Below are 21,118 nucleotides of genomic sequence, written 5' to 3'. Positions count from 1 at the left end.
TGAATACCAACTGGGACTGCAGTTTTGCACAAGGTGAAAGCTGCCTGTAGATGTCAAGCCAGTTGGTTCTCAAACAAAACCTGTCTTGGAAAAACTGAGAAACTGGTGGTGCATCTCTGAAGGTACCATTGGCTTGCTGGAATCTTAAAGCCAATTTCCTGCATCGTTTATTGATTTCTGGGCCTGGAGGTGCCAGAAGGACAATTGGAAGAATGTTTTGTGAACTGCCTGTGGCCAGAGAAAGATGTGCAGGAGGAATTAATTGTCATCTTTCAGTGCAATTGTAGCAATGGTTGACTTGTTTCCCCCTTAATAGGACATGGAAAGTGTTATACAGCAGAACTCGAGTATGGTAAATGAGAATGCACATGTTCATAACGCCAAGCCTGCTTTATGCTGGCAGTGTGTTCCTGTAGAGCAGTGTGTGATGATAATGCCTCATACCTCCGTTCTACGTGTCACGCTTGTTTTTTTTTTTTTTTCTTTATAGCCATGTTACTGAAGATCACCTTGTCTCCTGGAAGTAGAAGCACAGTGAACAGATGAATCTATTCAGCCAGACATTCCTCCAGTAGATCCCTCTCCTCATGGAGCACCACGGCAGGGAGGAGATGGACTCCAAAGAGGAAAGTCCTCAGGTGTGGGCTGACTCTGCTGAGCCGGAACAGAATAGCACGCAGGTGACTAGTGCCCTCCAGAGCTCTCGGGTTCTGCTCAGACTGACCTGGGCTGGGTGCGGTGGCTTAGCAAGCAGGCGTTCCCATTCGACCCCTTCTTAGAGTCTGGAAACTCAGCTTTCATTTGAGGGGACATACAAACACGTCTGTGGTGATTTCGGATTGAAGGTTCCAAAAGTGAGCTGTGCAAACCGCAGCAGTGAATACGCAGACATCTGAAACGAGCTAAACGAAACCAGGCAGTGGCTATAGAAGTTTCAGTGTCCAAATATATGTTTAGCCATGCGGGAAAGTGAAAGGGTATTCAGATTAATGAATATTAACAAAATCTGTGGTCTGTGGCGGCCCATTTTGATGGCATCGGTCGAATCAATTGGAACTGTGGGTGGACCTTGGAGAAAGTAATATGAATAATTTTTTCCAGTCAGACATCTGAGTAGTGGGGAAGGGAGAAACGTTAATCGTTAGTGACTAATACAGTCAGATTCTGATCTAGGCAGCCAGTCCCTCTGTCTCTGAGACAATACAGCTGAGAATTTCTAGAAGACTGTAAATTGATTTACTTCTGAATATGTTATGAAGAGGGTGCTGCATGTCATTTGACCCACAAGCTGAGAAATTCTGATGCTCCTGGTAATTTCCAGCTTTAAAATTTGCAAAGAAAGGCAGTTTTCAATGCCCTGTGTTCTGTTATCTGTACAATGGGATAACCATACTGTTTGCGCATGGCAGTTATAAGGCTTAATTAGTGTTTGCAGAGTGCTCTCCAAATGTGAAACACTGCATGTATCCTTACTGTAGTGTTTGCATGAGGATTTATTGTACAGAATCAGCACTTGGCATCCACGGGGGAGTACCAGGTGTCTTCTGAAACATAAGCTAAAAGGTGAAACAAGGTAAATAACACATGTAACTGTGGGATCGCTTTATGTGAAAATATTTTGTATGAATATGGATCTTAAAACTAGGTTTCCAGCGAACTGTCCTGTTCTTCCCATGTGCTGAAAATGGTTTTCAGCATGTAAAGGGTGTCAGAAGGTGAACATGTTCCTATTGCCACTGGAATTAAGTATTCTAGCTTGTTGAAGGTAGGCCACCGATCATCATTTATGATCATAATGTTCTGTCAAAATCAACTTGTTTGGATTTAAACTGCTGCTCTAGACATAACTTGTTCCAGTAGTCCTTGGAATCATTGCTTAATGTTTTCAGTTATATGCTTCTCTGTTTAAATAGTTGGATTTTCTACTGATACAGCAAGTACGTACTACAGAGAAGCAATCTAACATACACTATTGCTTCCTCGTGATAGGTGCAATGCTATTACTTGAAGCAGTATCAAAGTTAATAGGTTTTGTTAGTCCCTCATCGAACAGACAAAATTACCCCCAACTACAGAACTAGCTGAATGAAGTAATTATCATAAATCCAGAAAGGAATATGAGAATAAAGGGAAACAGTACACCAATAAATCCCATAGATACACTAGTTCATATCTGAGCTTTCTTTCTGTTACGAATTTTCGAAGGATGATCCAAGAAGGTGCCCTTTATACCAGTTAGGTCTTGAGTTAAAATGCAGAGTAAAACCAGAAACCGATGGAGGTTCTTATGTCCAGATTTCTATGTTGCTGGTGTAATTCAGATGCAATTTTAAATGTATGTGTTCAAAACAATTGGCTAGATAGTTTGGACACAAGGTACTCTGCTTACCAAGGCTCCTCCGCAACCGACGAGTTTTGTGGTGTTTCCCATAGGCGTTATGACTGCAGAAGATCAGTACAGGGTCTGTTCTTTTCTTCCAGGTGCACTTTGTCCCTGAGGGGGGGACGGTGGCACAGATTGTCTACAGTGATGAGCAGGATCGTCCCTCGCAGCAGGTGGTCTACACGGCCGATGGCACCTCCTACACCTCCGTGGACACCTCAGAGCACACGCTCGTTTACATCCATCCCGTGGAAGCTACGCAGGCATGTGTGGTCCTGAGCCCGCCCCGTTTTGGCACCTAGAAAACAAAACAATCTTGTTTGAGATGAAAGCCAGTTACCAGCCAAGTGATATGACTGGAAAATAGCAGGCAGTTGCTCTTAACACTTTTCTCTGCCCATTGCTGAACAGGGACTTCATGCTGTTCATTTGTCTGATGTGTAAATGTGGTAATCGAAGGATGTCAAGGCTATGAGTTATGAAATGCTGGTTATTTCGCTGAAGGTGGATGAGATTATAATTAAATCAAAGGTGTTTTCCAAAACACAGATAATCTCTCCAGAAATTCTGCCTCTGTTGTATTCAGTAAAAAGCGAAGAGTGATCTATATATCTTGTGGAAGAGTCCTTGTTTTGCATAGTACAGTTTTCATAATTGATAGTTACAATAACAGTCGTGTCTTTTTGCAGAGGATCTCGGTGTATTCAGTCTAATTTGGTAGTCTTCAGAGAAATTGTTGGGTTTATAGACCTAGCTTCTTTTTCTTCATAATTATATCAAATAGCTTTTATTCTCTGACAGCATGTGTTTATACAGGGTTAATATAGTATGCATCTGTACCTCTGCGTGGACAGATAACAAAAAGGAACAGGCATGCTTTGTTGAGACTGTTTGATGTCTTTGCTGACAGGACAGATTAGCAATGCTACAAAGTGCATGTAATTGACACCCGCAGCAACGCTGGCACAGCCTCGTGCAGTGTGGTCTCTCTCTTAGCTGTTATGTAAAAACAGTTCCTGTGTGGTGGGATGTTCTGAGGATAAGATATTTTGAGAGGATATCTCCCAGGAAGTTACTGACCAAGTAACTCCAAAACTCTGAATACTACCATTTTGTAAAAAAAGAGGTGTAGTATTAAGACACTCACATGCAACTGAGATGAAATTATCGAAGCGCTAGTGGAATTTGTATTATGCCATGCTTTATTTTGTTGGAGCCAGACTGCTACAAGCTCAGATATTTCAAGTTTTGGCAAAGTAAGCAAGGCTGACCTCACTCAATACTTAGTTTTTATCTGACTCTTGCCTTTCCAAAGGGGAAGCCCTCCCATCAGGGCTGTTTTTGCAGGCGACTGTAAGAATATTGGAGTTGGCATGTCTTCTATGAAATTAAAAAACCAACATCCTTGCCTTATCAAACTTACATGTAGGATATGCCTGATATCTGCATGCTTTCTTTTGAGGAACTCTCCTGTGAATTTGCAGAAAGATAAAGTTAATAGTTATCTTCTGTCCTGCCCTCAAGTATTACTTGGCTTTCATCCAGCTATTGAATTTCATTCTGTAGAATTTATTAAATCAGCAATTGACAAAGTAATTTCTGTATTAAAAAAAAAAAAATATCCTGTGAAGCACTTCAAGTATGTAGATAAAAAAAGTGCCACATAAATATGATACTATCTTTTTATGGAACACTACCTATTTTTAGTTTAATCTCTCTGCATGTCGGTTCACATGGGTAAGTTAAATTAGTCTGCTGTGGTAGTAGGCACATTCCAAGTTACCAAAGGATCCAGTATGGATCATTTCGTGGTGGCAGGGTAATTTTTGTGTGAGTTGGGAGTAAACAACCCCAAGGCCGGTTTGATAAGCCTTTTTCACTTTGTCTAGACTCTGTTTACAGATCCGTCCCAAGTGGCTTACGTCCAACAGGATGCCACCACCCAGCAGGTAAGAAGGAGACATTATTTTCCTTGGGCCTGAAACTGTAAGGAAACTGTTACCGAAGGTAAAGGGCCATTGTTGTGGTGCTAGAGCGTAATAAGCTGTCTCTGAATTTGTCAAACGGCAGTCTTCAGCCATGCACTGTCATCCCAGGGATCAAGGGCAAAACGCTTACGATAACAAGCCACTGTTATCTTGGCTAGCTTGTGCATGAATGACAATAAAAGAGAGCTTGAGTTTATTCTTTTTAATTCACGTTCAACAAAAATACTAACTTACTGCCCCAGATATATTGAAAAATCTTTCAACAGTGTCCCTTCAAGTCAGCAAGCTGATGTGGCTGACTTGATTTTAATGTGTCATTCTGGAAAGACTGGGTTTGCAGTTGTCCTCGTACAGATTCTGATCCAAATGCCTTGAAGTCCATAAAAGGCTCTTGAGAGATACAAACTTCGGATCAAATTCTATGTTTACTAGAAACTTCACAGGAAATTAATTGTAAAACCTGAAGGAGTTCAATTACTGGCTCCCTTGCCTTACCGGGGCATCCCAGGTCTGGTGTGCTTGCCAGTGTGAAGTGGGCTAGGAACAGAATAAAATGGGAGCCCATGTTTATAAACTGCTGATGATTTTTCATTTTTTCATCCGCCGTGGATAGGAAGGTTTTGTTGTTAACTTTTACTAGTATCTTTGGGGACTGCACTGTGGTATAGGTGCTTTCAGATCTAGATCTCTAGTTCAAATTCTCTGCGTGTCATAGAGGCTTAAAATCATTACTGCTTGGTGAGTCTTTAATGGCATGTGTGAATGGACGTGTTAGACCTGGATCATTACTAATGCCATCATTAAAATGCGTATTTATTGACAGTCTTGGGGCAGAGCAAAGGGTTGAATGTGCACTGAAAATAAATTTTCTTCTTGCTAAAAGCAGACCTAAACTGTTGAGGCACAGACAGGAAACGATATGACTGACACAGTAAAGTGTTACCTGTTTTCTTTCAGTTCACTGGAGGTGTTTGGAGTGTCATTCTGGAATTTTTTGCCACATCGGTTTCCTTGCGTTGAGAAGCCGAAAAGTCCTATTTAACTGCCTTAAAGCTCGCTTAACAAATAAATATATGATCTAATTAAAAGTAGAAATCACTTATATGTGCAGTGCAAAAGACACTGACAGCAGAGGTGGCCTGCTGTACTATCCCACGTCGAGTATCAGGGGCATGAGCACTTGTCTGTGTGTCCTCAGCCCGTCTTTCCTTCCGGCACTGTCCGACGACCATCCCAGCAGAGGTGTTCATTTGCTCGTGAAGGGTTAGTCCCTCATTGTGGCAGCTCCTGCCTTTGCAGGTGGTTTTACATCAGCATTTCACATGGGACATCCCTGAACTGACAACAAATATTAAAATAATAATCAAAACTCCTCTTGTCTTTCAAAAGAAACTTTTCTTTTTAAAAAGAAATTGAAAGGTTTTTAAAAATAAGGCCTATATTCCTTGCAGTGTCTGACGTGGAAGTGAAAGTAAAGATGTGTTTGAAGTGTGATTAGTAGTAGGAAATGCTAATATGAGGTACAAATAGACACAAGCTTGTGTGAACCTCTCATTGCTGGCAGACCTGGAGGTGTGCCATTGAATAATGATGCCTTTTCTGTTGCCACTTGGCATCAGAAATGTCAATACCAGACAGCTTGGTTCAGCTGTTGTCTTGGCAGTTTCCTGCTCACTGTCACATGGTCCCCTGAAGTCTTTTTGCTGTAGTTTCAAAGCCGTTTCATAAATTACTCTTAATACCTCTTTAAACAGAACAGCTAGATTTGAAGTTTTAAGACTATGTGCTTGTGTTAGGGATTTTCTTGCCTGCTCCTTCAGTGCTGGCACAATTAGCTGTTCTCAGATTTATCTGATATTTTTCAGCCCTCCATAGAGGGGTGGGGGCTTTAATTTTTGCATAAAAGCTGCTTAACAGTCAGAGGCACAAACTAAAGCCACATGATGTCAGCTGTAGAGAAGGATGAAAAATCATGTGGGATAACAGTGTAAATTCCTGTATAGATAAGCAGGAAGCAAAAGACAGGAAAGGTGATTCCTATAATCTTAATTCTGCTTTGTTTTATTGCTGAATGGATAGGAGTAGTATGATAATATGCATTAATTTTCCTGTTACTACACAAAAAAAAAGAGTACGAAAACAAATAAAAATGTATAGTGACCAAATAATGTAAAGGAAAAATAATAGCTGGAGTCCTCTCATTTGAGTGCTTGATCTTCCAATGAGGTCAATACACCATTTTGTTTTTATAATGGATCTTGGTTTGCTTCAGAAAAAGAAAGATAGGCAAAAAGAGGAGATGCTTCTTTTTTCTTTACCTTTTCCCTGAAAAACCCCACAAATTTGGACATAGAAGAGAAAAAGACCCCAAATCATTGGTTGTACCAAGAGCTAAAGCGCTCCTCACATCTGGTTTTAGTGCAGTTTGAACCCAGGCTGGATAGGACCCTAATTTAAAGCCAAAAGCGCGAGACAGGAAACTCAAAAGTTGCAAAATCTAGACTGAAGTTTTGAAGCTTTTCCCTTGGTCCCCAGATCTACAGGTTTTGTCCAAGTCCATCATCCCTACCAAAAAAAAAAAAAAAAAAAAATTCAAATGCTGCGATTTTTGACCTAGCATAGGGCTCCAGGGAGCTTTGCATGCAGGGCACTGCCCGTATGTGACTGATGGAAATGCCGCAGTGCTAAAATGAGTGCCTATAATTTTAGGTAACTGTGCTCTTGCCTGCTGCTGCTCAGAGCATGAATCCCACCAACCTGTCCGTGCTCGGCAACGTTGCCGAATCCCCCCAGCAAATGGCTCTGGAGCAGGGTCCGCAAGCAGATAGAGTAAGTTGCCAGGCACCCTTTTCTTTTAACTGTACGAGTACACTGATTTCATTGCTCCATTGTCTCGGGTGATGAAACGCGTCTGAGCGGTACGGGAGGAGATGTGAGAAAGCTGTAGTGCAGATTTGTACCGTCTTTCGTAGTCTCACCATGGAATGTGTGGGTTTTTTAGGAGAGATCGTGTATTTAATATACAGAGAAACCTGTTCTGCAGATAGTTCTGTCTTGAGCAGCCGCCTTAAAATACTCTTCTCAGCTTTGAAAAGCAAAGTTAACAGAAGGTGTAATGCTGACTGTCACGTAGGACCAACATCCACTGGGTCTCTTTGCCAGTCTTTTCAGACAGCTTTACTGTGTGTAATATTTCTTGTTCTCTACCTGAGAAACCTGTGTGGGTGATGGAATATTCTGTCAATTATTTTTTCTCTTTTTTTTTTTTTGTAGTGAAAGAAAGGAATAAACTTTAAAATTAGCGAAAGAATACAATGTCCTCAACTGTCCTCCATGTCCCATAGTTTATATCTGGTCCCCATGTTATCCCGTATTGATCTCTACGTGTGTGCTCTGGGGATTGTGTTTGATCGTATGAAAGGAGAGATCACGTGCCAAAGTGCCGGATTCTCTCACTTGTACAGAAGTTGTTAAAATACAGCCTTAGGCTCTGGATAATTTCCACAGAGCCTGGATTTTGTTTCAGCCCTTCTGTGAGGGTCCAGAACTACTCTGATACCATTTTCTTCTCCCGAGAAGTCAGTCCTTGACAGAGTGACACAGAGCTGTCCTGAGTGAGGCTGTCAGCAGCAGCGATGCAAAACATCCCTCAGCAATCGTTTATCATGTCGCTTCACTTTCCCTTGTCCTTCTTTCCGTTACCAAAGGAAGCAGAAAGGGTAGACTAGCACAAACCTTCATTGCTCATCTTTAAGAGTGTTTTTCTTCCTGAATCAGTTTTGATTGTTCGTTTGTGATTTCTCTCCTCAGGCATCGTTACCGGTGCATAACCAGGTGTTACCTCCTATGGAGGCAGTGGATGGTTCTGACCCTTTAGCACCTCTGCAGAATCAGATGGGAAGGATGGAAACAAAAGAGGAAGATGATGAGGATGAAGATGAGGATGAAGATGGGGAAGACACTGATATGGATGAATGGGATCCAGATCCACCTCGACCCTTTGATCCCAATGATTTGTGTAAGCATATGACGTAGCATGTAGTGTATTAGCTGCCCTGCTCTTTTTTCTTTCCCCTCTATCAGCCCTTTAGTAAATGGAGCCAAAAACCATTCAGATTTTAGCAGTAATAAGTAAACCCCTTTATACCCAGAAATGTAGACTGATATCGAGCTGCCTTACTGAAAAGGCAAAGTTCTGTCTTAGGTGGAGTCTCAGAGCTGTTTTGCAGCAGGCTGCCCTCTCTACTGTTTTAAAATGTAGACAGACTATTGGAATAAATGTTCCCACAGCTGAGCCAAAGATGTTTAGAGAGAGATAAGGCTGTCTCTTCCGAGCTGGTGCGTGAGTGTCTGCCTGACAGTCATGTCCTCTCTGACTTTGTGTTGTAGGGTGTGAAGAGTGTAATAACGCACATCCCTCTGTGTGTCCAAAACACGGACCTTTGCATCCAATCCCCAACCGGCCTGTGCTGACCAGGGCGAGAGCTAGCCTCCCCTTGGTGCTCTATATAGACAGGTTTTTGGGAGGCGTGTTCTCCAAAAGGCGTATCCCAAAACGCACACAGTTTGGACCTGTGGAAGGACCCCTGGTTAGACAAACCGAACTCAAAGACTGCTATATCCATTTGAAGGTAAGGGTGTGCATGCGAGAGAAGAGGAGGGATCAATTTGTGCTTAAGCTTTGATTTTTCGTGAGTGTGTTGCTCTGCCTCAGTCAGTTCACTGGAGATGTTCTTTTGTTACTTCCATCTCTGAATGCAACTCGGAAATACCCAGATTGAAATCTGCTGTTATTCAGGGAGACACAATAATGGTGGTGAATATTCTGGCATTATGGTGTTGTGATGTATAGGACTCATAACGTGGAATGCTGTGAATCACTCTCACATGGGCTGAAGCAGCATCTGGACATAAATACAGCAGCCCCATCTGAGGATCTTTTGCAACCGTTATTTTGTGTCATGCTGTAACTTAAGTTAAAAATATTTTTCTTCCCCTTTCCCTCCTCTCCCCCACAAGATGTAGGGGAGAGGAGAGATTTTTCTCCCCTTCCTCATGCCAAGTCGTTGGTGGGAGGTATAATGGATTTGACTGACTTTTACCCATTTATTTACTGGTTTCATTACAGGAATTGGTCCTTTATTTGCTGGAGATTAGGCCCACAGTCTTAGGAGCACTGGGCTCTGATGGTCAGTGTCTGACAAGGAAGTTGTGACCACAGACAGATTCAGTAACCCAACAGAAGTTCAGCTAAAGAAGTGCTGCTTCCAGCTTGAGGCAGTGTCATGGGTCAAGAAAGGAAAGGAGAAGTGGGTCTGCCAGTTAGAAACATCTGACAACTGATGCCCTATAGCTGACTAAAGCTGCAGCTTCTTCTGCCTTGTTTATAGCTGCACGTCAAGGATTTTGCCTGAGCCTTTTAATGAATGCTTCTTGCCCTTGAAAGCCATGGAAGGGTCCATCATGTCTCCATAGTTAAATCCCTGCCTGTTTTTAAGTATTTTTTTAAGCACTGCCTGTTTCTGGATCCCTGTTAGCAAAGAGAAAATTAACTATGCCTTCATTGCTTTCCTAATTCATTGCTTTCCTAAAAGTTGTGTGGGCACAATAGTTGGTTTGGTTGGTGGTTTTTTTTTTTTTCAGAAACTCAAATTCTTTTGAACCTGCTGCCAGGCAGTTACAGTCACATGTAATTGGATTTTGCTACAGGTTTCTCTTGATAAGGGTGACAGAAAAGACAGAGATTTGCAAGAGGACCTGTGGTTTGAACTTTCTAGCGAGGCTCTTTGTAACTGGATGATGTTTGTGCGTCCAGCTCAAAACCATCTGGAGCAGAACCTGGTAGCGTATCAGTACGGCCACCATATTTATTACACAACCATTAAAAACGTGGAGCCCAAGCAGGAACTCAAGGTATGGCATTGCTCGTGTTTTGTGACTCATTTTTCTGCTGATGAAATCAAATCTTAGAGTTGCTACCTAATAAGTGCATCTCCAAGTGCCAGAAATGATTGCTGTAAATAGTTTTAAGGGTTTTTTTTGTCTGATAAAGCACATGATGGCCTGAATCAAATGTCACTGAAGTCAGTAAGTAGTTAGCCAGCAACTTAGAGATTTTAAATGAGCTTTGGCTCACGTATAGAATGAGGAAGTTTAGAATAAGAGTATGTAAATTATTTGTCTGTCACTGTCATGCTTTACACTGCATATATTTTGCTGATGCAACCTAATTTTTATTGCAGCAGTCTTATTCTTTTTAGTTCTGGATGCCCTTTCCAGTTAGTCCTGTGTGCCCTTGACTTGTTTTCTGGTGCCTTAAGTGAATATGGTCTCTCACTTTACCTGGCTTTCCTGGAACTTTTGAAACTTTGCATGTGGAAAATGATAAAGGATATTGTGGCTTCCCTGTGAGTTACTTTTTGTTCCCTCTCAAAATGTATTGATTACTTTGAGCTCAGCGTGGCTGGCTGAGATGGCCTTCATTTTCAACATCCTTTGGGGAACTGGGGGTAACCAAAAAACTTTGACATCAGGAAATTGTTTGTTCTTCTTCAAATATTTTCTTGCACGTAAACTTCAACGATTTAACCCCAAAAAAAGGGTTTTAAACACACTTAGCTAAACCAGGGCAAAAGCCTGCTTATACACTTGTTGCTGATTTTTAAGAGTAGGATTCTTTTTGGTTTCTCTGATTTGTTTAAGCTGAATCTCTAGAAACCTTGTTAATCCATTTTAAGTGTATCCAAACATCATTTTCTCAACAGTTTTAAAATCAATCTGAAATCAGACTTTAATGAAATCTGTACAGACCTGTCTGCAGAAGCACCATTTTTCTGGCTTTACGTGTTAGTAGCGTCTTTTGGGGTAAAATTGGTTAGATAATTGAAAGAGGATTACCTAGGCTCTGTAATGTGTTTTCCTCCCCAAGTGGATGTAGGGCATTCATATGAGTTTTGTCCAAAGATTGAACTAGGAGGATCAGTCAGTTGAAGTTGAGAGCTTTGTACTGTGTGACAGGTGAGTAGTCTAGGAGCTCCAGGCTTTCTTCTTTGTCCAGCCAGGGAGATTCCTGCAAAGTAACACGTACCTGCTGGGGAAGTCTTTGCAGGAATTAGAAATCCCACTCACCGCTGCTACAAAAACCGCCCGCGGCCCAGTACAAGTTTAAACTTGCCCAGATATTTCATGCTGAAAATCTGTACATGCCTTCTTTGAGAAATCTCTTCTAAAACTGAACCTTTTTAATCAAACAGATAAAATGAGAAATGATGCCAGAATTCTCAGCTAAACGTGAGCATCTGATTTTAGGCTCTTATAAACTTTGTCTTTCTGCCTCCTGTGGTTGTCTCTGCTGAAGGCTTCCTAAATCCTTTGTGTAATGAAAGTGGGTCCATCATGCTGCAGCCTGGCAGATCTTTCTTTTGGGAAGCAGGACCATATTACTTCAATCCTTCAGAAGTTCAGAAACATTTAAAATGAGTCTCTGTGGACAGTGCTGCCTATTGTCTATGTAAAGAAAGCAGGAAAGAAATGGGAAATCCCCCGAGTTAACTACTTTTTCCATTCCTCTTGGTACAACCAGTAACAGTACTCTGCTGACATCCATCCTTTACCATCATACAGTCAGGTCTAAAGAGATTAATCTTACTTCCTTTAGAGCTACTGGTAGCCATGTGTGAGATTAACATTCATATTAGGAGGCTGTGCCTTAAAATTAAATGGATATGCTTTCTGAGCAACGCTCTTTTATTTCTCAGTGGGGGCATATTGATCTCAACAGGCTTTATTATTGAGGATGAAAGGAGCAATAAGAGTTAGTGGTTGAGGCAAGTGAAGTAAATGTATTGCTTAAAAACCATTTTCAAATGAATTCCCTCTAGTTTTGGTTCCATCTAAGTGTTCTGTTATGTTGTATTCCTGTTGCAGGTGTGGTACGCTGCCTCTTATGCAGAGTTTGTGAACCAGAAGATCCATGACATATCTGAGGAGGAAAGGAAGGGTAACTTGGGCTCTTCTGCTCTCAGTTTTTGCTGCATGATGTGCTGGATGTTGTACTTCTTAGTTTCAAGTATACGGCCTGTATAGTGCTCCCAAATTTCTGCTAGGTTAAGAAAAGTTAAACCAGATTTAGATTTTATTATTGGGACTTATTTCTACTAACTCTTCTCATGCTAATATCACACTAATTTAACCTTTTGCCTCAGTTTCTGGGGAAGCATTAGGTTGTTGCTGGAAACAGGTATGTTTCTGTACTTCATGTCTAATGCCTGTGTCGTAAACTGATGTGCTACTGCTTTAGATAGAGAAATTTCTCTTGACCTCCTCTAACTCATGCCAGAGACAGAATCCTGCAAGTGCTCTTCCATAGAGGGGTAGATTTCCAAAACTCCCTGAATTTTAAGCCATGTTTATAGTCCATGTGAATTGTCCCCAGTGACCTTTTTGTCTTTCTGTGAAGAGCTGTAGTCATGCCACGGTGCAGAGGGGATAAAAGCAAAGCTAAATGGAGCAGTGCTGGGTATTTGCAGTCTGCCTAACCTTCAGGGAAGAAATATGGCCCACAGAGGACAGAAAGGCTTGGGGAAGAAAAATGAGGCGTTTAATTGGTGGTGACTGAAATGCTGTTATTGACATTTCCAACTGAACATAGTTCTCAGAGAGCAAGAGAAGAACTGGCCGTGTTACGAGTGCAATCGTCGTTTCATGAGCTCAGAGCAACTCCAGCAGCACCTCAACTCCCACGATGAGAAGCTGGACTTCTTCAGCAGGTACTGAAAGCTCTAGCTGTCTCTGTGTATCACTGTGGTGCTTCCCCAAAGTTGCAGAGAGGAGGGTCTTTGCCCCACAGATCTTACTGACCAACTTGGGTACCCTTGAGAGAACGGCTCAGCACCTCAAGGTAAGAATGTGGCACCAGGAAGCTGCTTGGCCTAAGGGACTTTGCGAAAGAAATAGCTTGAGGGAAATAAAAACCCCATTGAAACTGGTGAGATTTTTTTTTTGTTTGTTTGCGTTTGGTTTTTCGCCAATGACTTAAATTACAATATTTGGGTACCACAATACTGAAATACTGGTGCTTCTCAGGTGTGTGCAGATACAGAGCTTGGAGAACAAGACTTCTAGTGCTTTGGCTCCTCAGTGGGCTGGCAAGATAGTTTATCCTGACCCATTAAAAGCTGAATCTACAAGCATCCATCAGAGAGCAGAAGACATTGGTGCCTTCTTTTTCCTGAAACTTAGCAAGTGGCTGCATTTTGTTTGTTTTTTGACACAGAAAATTGTTCCTTTCAGTTTACTGCCTGACATCAATGGCTAAGTGCCTTTTTGGGGAGGGATGCTATGGCTTCGGGTTTTAAATTGGTTTCCTTGTGCACTGTTCCATCTAGCTGAAAATGCTTTCCAGCACACCGTGGACTGGGGTGTTGGAAGTAGAGCTGCCGTGGCAGAGGGCTTGGTAGAAGCCAGTAGTCCTCTTGGTCCCGCAGTTACCAAAATAAATTTTAATGTGTTGTGGACTTTAATTTTTCATAGAGCACAAAATAAATAGATACGATCCAGTACCCTATTTTTTTTTTCCGCCAGAATTTCTTCAGGTTTTATTATTTACTGCAGAGCACTGTTACTGAGATGAATGGGTGAATAGTGGTGCTGAGAAAGAATGCATAAAATCAGTGGAGATTCCAAATCCATCTTTTTTTTGTCTCTAACCTGGAGCACTATGTATTCTGCAGAGCCAGAGGCCGAGGTCGTGGGCGTGGAAAGAGGAGGTTTGGACCTGGCAGACGCCCGGGGCGCCCTCCCAAATTCATGCGTATGGAAGTAACCAGTGAAAATGGGGAAAAGTGTGAAGAAGGGACGCAGGTATATTTTGGGGGATGGAGAAAAGGAGAAAAAAAAAAAAAAAAAAAATCATGTGGCATGTAAACTCTTGCCTAAAAGAATTTTGGGGCATCAGTGCAAGTTGAGGGTGTGCTTTGGACTTATACCCAAGTAATTCTTGGTTTTCTATCTGGGATTCTCTGCCAGGGGAGCACACTACTTTCCTTCTATGAAAACTGTAAAATCACTTGCATTTCTACAGCAACTTTCATCCCAAAGCACTTAGCTGCGAGACAGGTTATTGCGGCAGTTTAGCAGCATCACAAAAGTAATATAGACAGTAAAACTGTAATGGGAATTTAGGTTCATATTTGTCCTTTCTGGAATGTGAGGTCAGAGCCTGCTCTTATAACTTGCTGGTAGAATTAAATCAGTTTGAGCTATGATTCTTTATGATGTTTTAATATTAACAAAAGGGCCTCCTGTAGGCATACTTACTGCAAAATGTTCTTTTGCTCGTGGCTGTTGGTTATATTCTGTAGGGACCTAATATGATGCATTTAAGTAAAATGCTAAATTCTCTCTGATGCTGACCATGCTTAGGTTACCACCAAATCCTTTTATGAAAGGTGTCAGAAGGGATCAGTGGCTTTGTTTTATGACTTAGCTGAAAGCTGATATCTGGGGCGGTAATTTTCCTCTGCCATCTCACTGGGTCATGGTTCAGTGCTGACTCAGAGGGAGGAATGTATACGTTGCCTACGAGTGTCTGTGCTCGTTTTCTGAGCCTGCAGGATTGCCCTAAATGTTGTGTTAAGCGCAGACAGTTGCGAGATCACCCTCATTCCAAGCTGACATGACACAAGCCAGCTCCGTTTAGACAAGTAAGCATAATGCTGTTCCCAAACTCTTAACTCTGGAGACACAGGACTTACTGGGCACAGTCCCATGCTGATGTGTCTGGTCTCTGACGGGAGGTGGCTCGCATCCTGCCCGCCCAGAGCATGGCCCAGAGCTAGCTCCCTTGTGTCTCTTAGAGTTGAGCAGGGTCACAGTTACGTCCCAAGCCTTTGGAGGCCTGCCTGCCTTGCCAATGACTAGGCATGAGTTCATCTGCCTGAGAACTTGAGACTCAGGGGGCTGTGAGCACAGTTTAGTGTCAGCAGGTGTGGAAACTCGCCACGTAGACCAGGATGGGACATTTGGCTGGTAGATGGCTCTGCTAAGTGTCTCTGGTAAACATTCATGGTTTGTAACAGCTGCATTCCTGCTGGCACCTCAGTTTTTCTTCTCCCACACCTGCTTTTGCGCTTTGACAGTACCAGTCTGATACACTTTTGGCACCCTGTTTCCTAGCTTGTGCTTTTACAGAATTCCAGAATCATTTCAGTTGGAAAAGACCTTGAAGCTCCTCCAGTCCAACCATGAACCTCACCCTGACCGTTCCCAACTCCACCAGATCCCTCAGCGCTGGGTCAACCCGACTCTTCAACCCCTCCAGGGATGGGGACTCCCCCCCTGCCCTGGGCAGCCCATTCCAACGCCCAACAACCCCTTCTGCAAAGAAATCCTTCCTAAGAGCCAGTCTGACCCTGCCCTGGCGCAGCTTGAGGCCATTCCCTCTTGTCCTGGCGCTTGTTCCTTGGCTCAAGAGACTCATCCCCCCTCTCTGCACCCTCCTTTCAGGGAGTTGTGGAGGGCCATGAGGTCTCCCCTCAGCCTCCTCTTCTCCAGACTAAACCCCCCCAGTTCCCTCAGCTGCTCCCCATCAGACCTGTGCTCCAGACCCTGCACCAGCTCCGTTGCCCTTCTCTGGACACGCTTGAGTAATTAAGTTTCCTTAGTTGTGTTAAGTGATACCAAGTAAGGATCTGTGGATTGTTTTTCTGTAATACAAGAGGATTCCATCCCAGAGGAGTTATTGCAACCTCCACGAAAAGAATGTAGCTTTTTGGCATGTGCTTTCTGCTCCCAACACCTTCCCTTTTTTGCTAATGAGAAAAAGGAGGAAACCAGCTTTGTGTGATAAATATAAGTGATGTATGCAGCTGGGTAGATGAGAGTACACAGAGCTTGGAAACTGGGTAGCAAAACACACGGTGCACTGTATAATCATCTCGTTTGTCACTCTCCAGTTCAGCACTCCAGCTAGTTTGTCAGAAAGGAGAAGTCACTGCATAACAATACATGATAATGTTTCAAAGTGACAACAATTTCAACGAGACAGGAATTCTCTGCTTCCCCTGGTCTGTGCTAGTCACTTTGGTGGTATAATTTCTCACAGGTCAGCCTACATCATCTTTGGTTAAAGCAGTTGTAGTCATGAGTGCAGAAGAGCTTGCTCGGCTGTTAACAGCTGGGTCATTTGGATTGTCCGTGTCCGATCCGACAATCTGATGGCCACGAGAGTCGCCCACCTGCAGCGCTTCCTCCTGGCGCTCTGGATGTTGTTGCTGTAGGTGATCTGCTGTGAGCATCAGTGGAACGCAGCAGGAAAGTGTTAGTGCAGACACATTTTGTTTATAGCTTGTGATTTAAGTATGTAGAAATCTTGTTGTCTGCTGAGTATTATCAAAGCATTTTTCAGTGGGTGGGGGGAAATAATCACTGGTTGTATGATTTGCGATTTCAGGACTTGCTGCATTTTTCCAGCAAGGGGCAGTTTGATGAGGCCGGCCAAGCCACACTGAATGGGTTGGAGCAGCAGGAGCAGACTCCAGTGCCATCAGAGACGCAGTCGGCACTGGAGCAGCAGTCAGACAGCCACCCGCTACAGCTCCAGCCGCAGCATGATGAGAGCGCGGTGCCTACGCAGAGCACCATGACAGCAGATGACATGAGGCGAGCCAAGCGTATCAGGGTAAGCAAAGAGGACAGCGGATCACGTCTTCTCTCACCCTCTCCATTTGCTGTAACCCAGAGAACGCCGGACCTGCCTGCCAGGACCAGCTGGTCTCTTTCTCTCACTGTCGTATCCATTTCCAAATCCTGAATAAAGCATCTCCTTCCTAACAATTTTATTTGCACTGAAAGGAAGACAAATCTTGTGTAAAGAACTAGTATCTCACGAGGTGCTAGTGAGAACTGGTCACCAATTGGAGCGGATTCAATTCCAGCACAGTAATTCTTTCATAGAAACAGTCCATCCAAGCTGGCAAGCAGGAGTGCTTCAGACAGCCGGCTGAACGTGGTACTGTGGCACAGACTAATGACTTGTTCACAGCACCATCTGTGTCTCTCAGAACTCTTTTCTCGCAAACAGTTGCCAAAGAGGAACCACGACCTCAGTTTAGATCCACTTTGATGATGATATTTAGTGATAAAATCCTTTCTTGGGGTAGAAAAACCTGCCTGTCTTTGTGAGATTAAAACCTGTGCTAAGAGCTTTGTGTACCGACAGCAAACACTTTGAGCCTGAGCTTTGTGTCAACTGGGTGAGCTGTTTTTTCTCTACTATGTGTGGGAGGGAAATGATTCAAGCAAATAATCCTTCAAGCCGTGTAACTGTGAGATTGGTTTATTTAGTCTAAAATCTTTTTTCTTCCATGTGTAAAATTTTGATTACAGAAAGGAACAGCTGCAATTGGGGTAAGACTTCATTTTTAGGGGATGAGAAAGGATTAGAAAAGGGTTGAGTAACTGTTCTGTATAGGGTGATGCTAAGCCGAATTGTGCTCTCAGTTTATAGCAATATATATGCAAGACCAGTGGTGGTGTTACCCCATAAATGCAGCAGCATATCTGGAAGGAAGCATTTGGCTCAGGCACGTTAAGACTGCAGAATTTTTAACCATATAAAATGCTTGCACTCTGAATGACAAGTAATTTGATTTTTCGTATGTTGGGGGATTTTTACTGGATGTGTTGAAGGGTGGATAACAGAGTCCAAAGACAGATGCTAAGTTTTTGACAGTAAAGAGCATGGGTATTTACTGCTTACGATATGCCACAGCTTCCTCACGAGAAAGTTGAGGCCTGGGTGTGATGGGAGGTGGTGTAGCCTTTTCCCTGAAATTTTGAACCCAAGATGTGAACTTAAGATCATCTTGAGGAGTAAATGTAGGAAGAAAGGGACAGAAATTCTGAAGTTACTTCTTCGTCTGGCGACTTAGCTTTTGTTGCGTGGAAATTCCTCACAAATGGATGACAACTAGGAGGAGTGCAGTGGTGGTTTAGTCCTTGGCGACATGTTTGTCTCTCCAAATCTCCCAAACTTCTCATACGTCTGGCAGCTCATGTTCAGCAGAGTCCTGGAGATGTTTCAAGATAGGGGCAGAATGGCAGATGGATGGTTGCATAGCACCTTTCCATACTGCGTCAGACTGTGAGCAATGAGGGCTTGAGATAAGAGTGAACTCGCAAGCATTATTTTTTTTAAGCACTGGAAAATCACAGCAAGCTCTAGCACCCTATGAGCACTCTCTAGCACCCTATGAGCACTCATTCAGTTCAGCTATTCACAGCACCTTCTTACGATAAGATGCACTTAATATTATAAGCAAGCAAACATTTGGTTTTAAGATGTGCAGTACACCGTTCGCTTCCAAAGAACAGGCAGAAAGTCTTGACTCCTGATGACGATCTGGAGGCCTGTGTAGCTCTAGTTCTTCGTTATTACTCATGTAGGATTTAATTTTCAAAACCAGTAGTTCTTTGAGTTGCTTCAACTTTTTCTAAGGTTTAAGGCAGTGATGCTCTGAGTGCTTTCCTTCTCGGTGGAAACACTGATCTCTGGTGCCCCAGGGTTCAAGTTCTGATAGGATCAGTTCATTTTTCAGCCTCTGCTTTAGAGCCTTAGAAATCAGACCTTAAATATGGCAGTCATGTCCTTAGTACTGGAAAGAGATACACCCACCCTTCAAGATACTCTTGTAACAAATTAGAGGACTGTTTGGTCCACAGCCAAAATGAGTATTTGTTTTCAATTCAGTTCTGGGCAGTGTCCAGAGCATCTATGGGCTGATCCCAGAAACATCTACATTTCCAAATTACTTGTTGGTTTTCTTTTTTTTTTTTTTTTAAACGTACAGACCTGATCCTAAAATGTCCTTTGTGTAGGTGACTGCTTTACTCAGAGGAAGGAACTGGCAGGGACCAGGGATATGATTTGGAAAGCACAGTTGCTTCATGCTGAAAGAAATGCAACTGGTTGTATAACAGAGTACAAACAGTACGATGAGGTTAAAAAAAGTCCCTACTCTTTAACTTTTTCACTCTTCTGATCCTTGCCCTGTTGTCATCCTGCCCTAATTATTCCCTTCTGCTAAAAGCATTTCATTCTCACTGTGGCTCTGCAGTAAGCATTACATCATTATTAATCAACTCTGAGAAAACATGAAAGGTCGCAAAACACCTTCAAGATTATCTGTGGTTTTTATCTTTGCCCTTTAACTCCCCTTGGGCAGTTATTAACTACAGGGTAAACCTTGAAGATCTGCTTAGTGTTTCCTGAGGCAAAAACCTCAAAGGAGTTTTGCCTAAGTAAAGAGTAAACTCTAGCTAGAAGAGCTGACCCTTGTAGTGACCCGCAGAAGCGTGACTATTGCAGAAGTCAAGGCTTCTGTTTTAAAGTCCATTGCATAACATAAGTATTTTTCTCTCCCTCAATGCTGCCTGCTCAGCTGGAGCTGCAGGTAGGTTTGGTTTGGTTTTTTGTTTCGTTGGGTTTTTGCTGTATCTGATCGAATGGTACGTAACAACATCGCCTTCTGTGTTGTTTTGTCCAACTTCTGTTTAGTGTTTCCTGATTGAGCCCACATCGTAAATTGTCACACTTGTTCTTCTTTAAGCAACCAATGTCCAGAACGGAGTGTTATCTGAATAACAATTTGCATTCCTCTAGTTCTTTTCATACTAATTAATCGCAAATTGAATTGAATAGTGAATGTTACAGGAGTAAACTAATTTAAGTGAATATTACAGGAGTAATCTGCTTGGATGAAATGCATAATAACCATCTTAAAGCTTTGGAGGATTTGTTTGTGCAATTGTTTGCACTGGATCAATGTTATCAGTTAACGAGACAACACTTAGTTCTCTTTTTCTGTTTTTATAGTTGATAGCTTATCTAACCAAAGAGCAGTAAAACGTTTTACCCTTCTGTAGCCTTTGAGATAGCAACGGGACTATGTAGATTTACATGGTATAGAAGTCTGGCCTGCTATCCTACTAGTCCTGCTCAAATAGCAAAGTATAAATAGCAAAGTACAGCAATAGTGGAGTTAAGAACTTGAAGCACATCTCTTCAAATATTTGTAGTTAGGGGGAAAATGATATACTCCTGACTCCAAGCAACACATTAATTTTTATACAGCACATGTCTGTCTTTCCAACTCAGTGTGACTTAACAGCAGATCCGTGTTATTTCCCATTGTCTCCACTTGTAAAATGGGGAATGGAGATGACTATGATTCATGGGAGGACTCATTTGGGGCTCCTTTATTAAACTGTTAGCTTTTTTCCTAGCAAAACAGCTGCTCTCATGTTCCTTTCTCTGGAATGAAAGTATAGGTTTCCCTCTGCAGTTCAGACAGTGAAAAGGATCATTCAGGTTCACTAATTTAATCTCTAGCACAGCATTTCACAGTATTCCCAAGCTGTTCCCTCAGTGCAGCAGAAGAGCTCCTAACTTTACTTTCTCAGTGTCAGCTGTTGGCACACACTTAAGGGACACAGCAAATGTCAGCCCAGACATTCCCACAGGAAAAGGAGAGAGGAAACCAGGAAAATCTGTTTGCAGAAGTCTTGAACATATCTCGTGGAGAAGTATGTAGTACTGAACGTGTGCAAGCGTAGATGCCAGCAATGTTCTAGTGCTATTTTTCTAACTGTCATGATGTAGAATCTGTGTGTAACATCTGAAAAGAGAAGACATCAATAAACGACAGCGTATAGATCTTATTCTTGAGAAGAGTTAGTATTCCTTAGG

General features: G+C 42.5%; 1 protein-coding gene across 11 annotated transcripts in view; it reads left to right on the top strand.

The window, feature by feature from the left end:
• The window catches only part of PRDM10 (PR/SET domain 10), a 45,999-nt gene that overhangs the window by 8,489 nt on the left and 16,392 nt on the right, over positions 1–21,118 (top strand). For 8 of the 11 annotated variants that reach the window (XR_012626191.1, XM_074848608.1, XM_074848607.1 and 5 more), the window contains 11 exons: positions 491–680; positions 2,482–2,646; positions 4,273–4,332; positions 7,081–7,200; positions 8,182–8,389; positions 8,761–9,002; positions 10,081–10,284; positions 12,298–12,370; positions 13,022–13,139; positions 14,103–14,232; positions 16,823–17,050. Coding sequence is in view for 10 of the 11 variants with exons in the window: in XM_074848608.1 (XP_074704709.1) it covers positions 588–680; positions 2,482–2,646; positions 4,273–4,332; positions 7,081–7,200; positions 8,182–8,389; positions 8,761–9,002; positions 10,081–10,284; positions 12,298–12,370; positions 13,022–13,139; positions 14,103–14,232; positions 16,823–17,050 (1,641 nt within the window). In the remaining variant the exon portion in view is untranslated. Of the gene's footprint in view, positions 1–490; positions 681–1,645; positions 1,766–2,481; positions 2,647–4,272; positions 4,333–7,080; positions 7,201–8,181; positions 8,390–8,760; positions 9,003–10,080; positions 10,285–12,297; positions 12,371–13,021; positions 13,140–14,102; positions 14,233–16,822; positions 17,051–21,118 lie in introns of those variants that run through there. The other 3 variants (XM_074848617.1, XM_074848614.1, XM_074848615.1) reach the window with 3 other exon arrangements.

Source organism: Strix aluco, chromosome 23 (genome assembly GCF_031877795.1).
Source record: "Strix aluco isolate bStrAlu1 chromosome 23, bStrAlu1.hap1, whole genome shotgun sequence".
NCBI classification, from domain to species: domain Eukaryota; kingdom Metazoa; phylum Chordata; class Aves; order Strigiformes; family Strigidae; genus Strix; species Strix aluco.
Note: the sequence above shows the minus strand (reverse complement) of the source record. Positions and strands in the feature narration are given on the sequence as shown.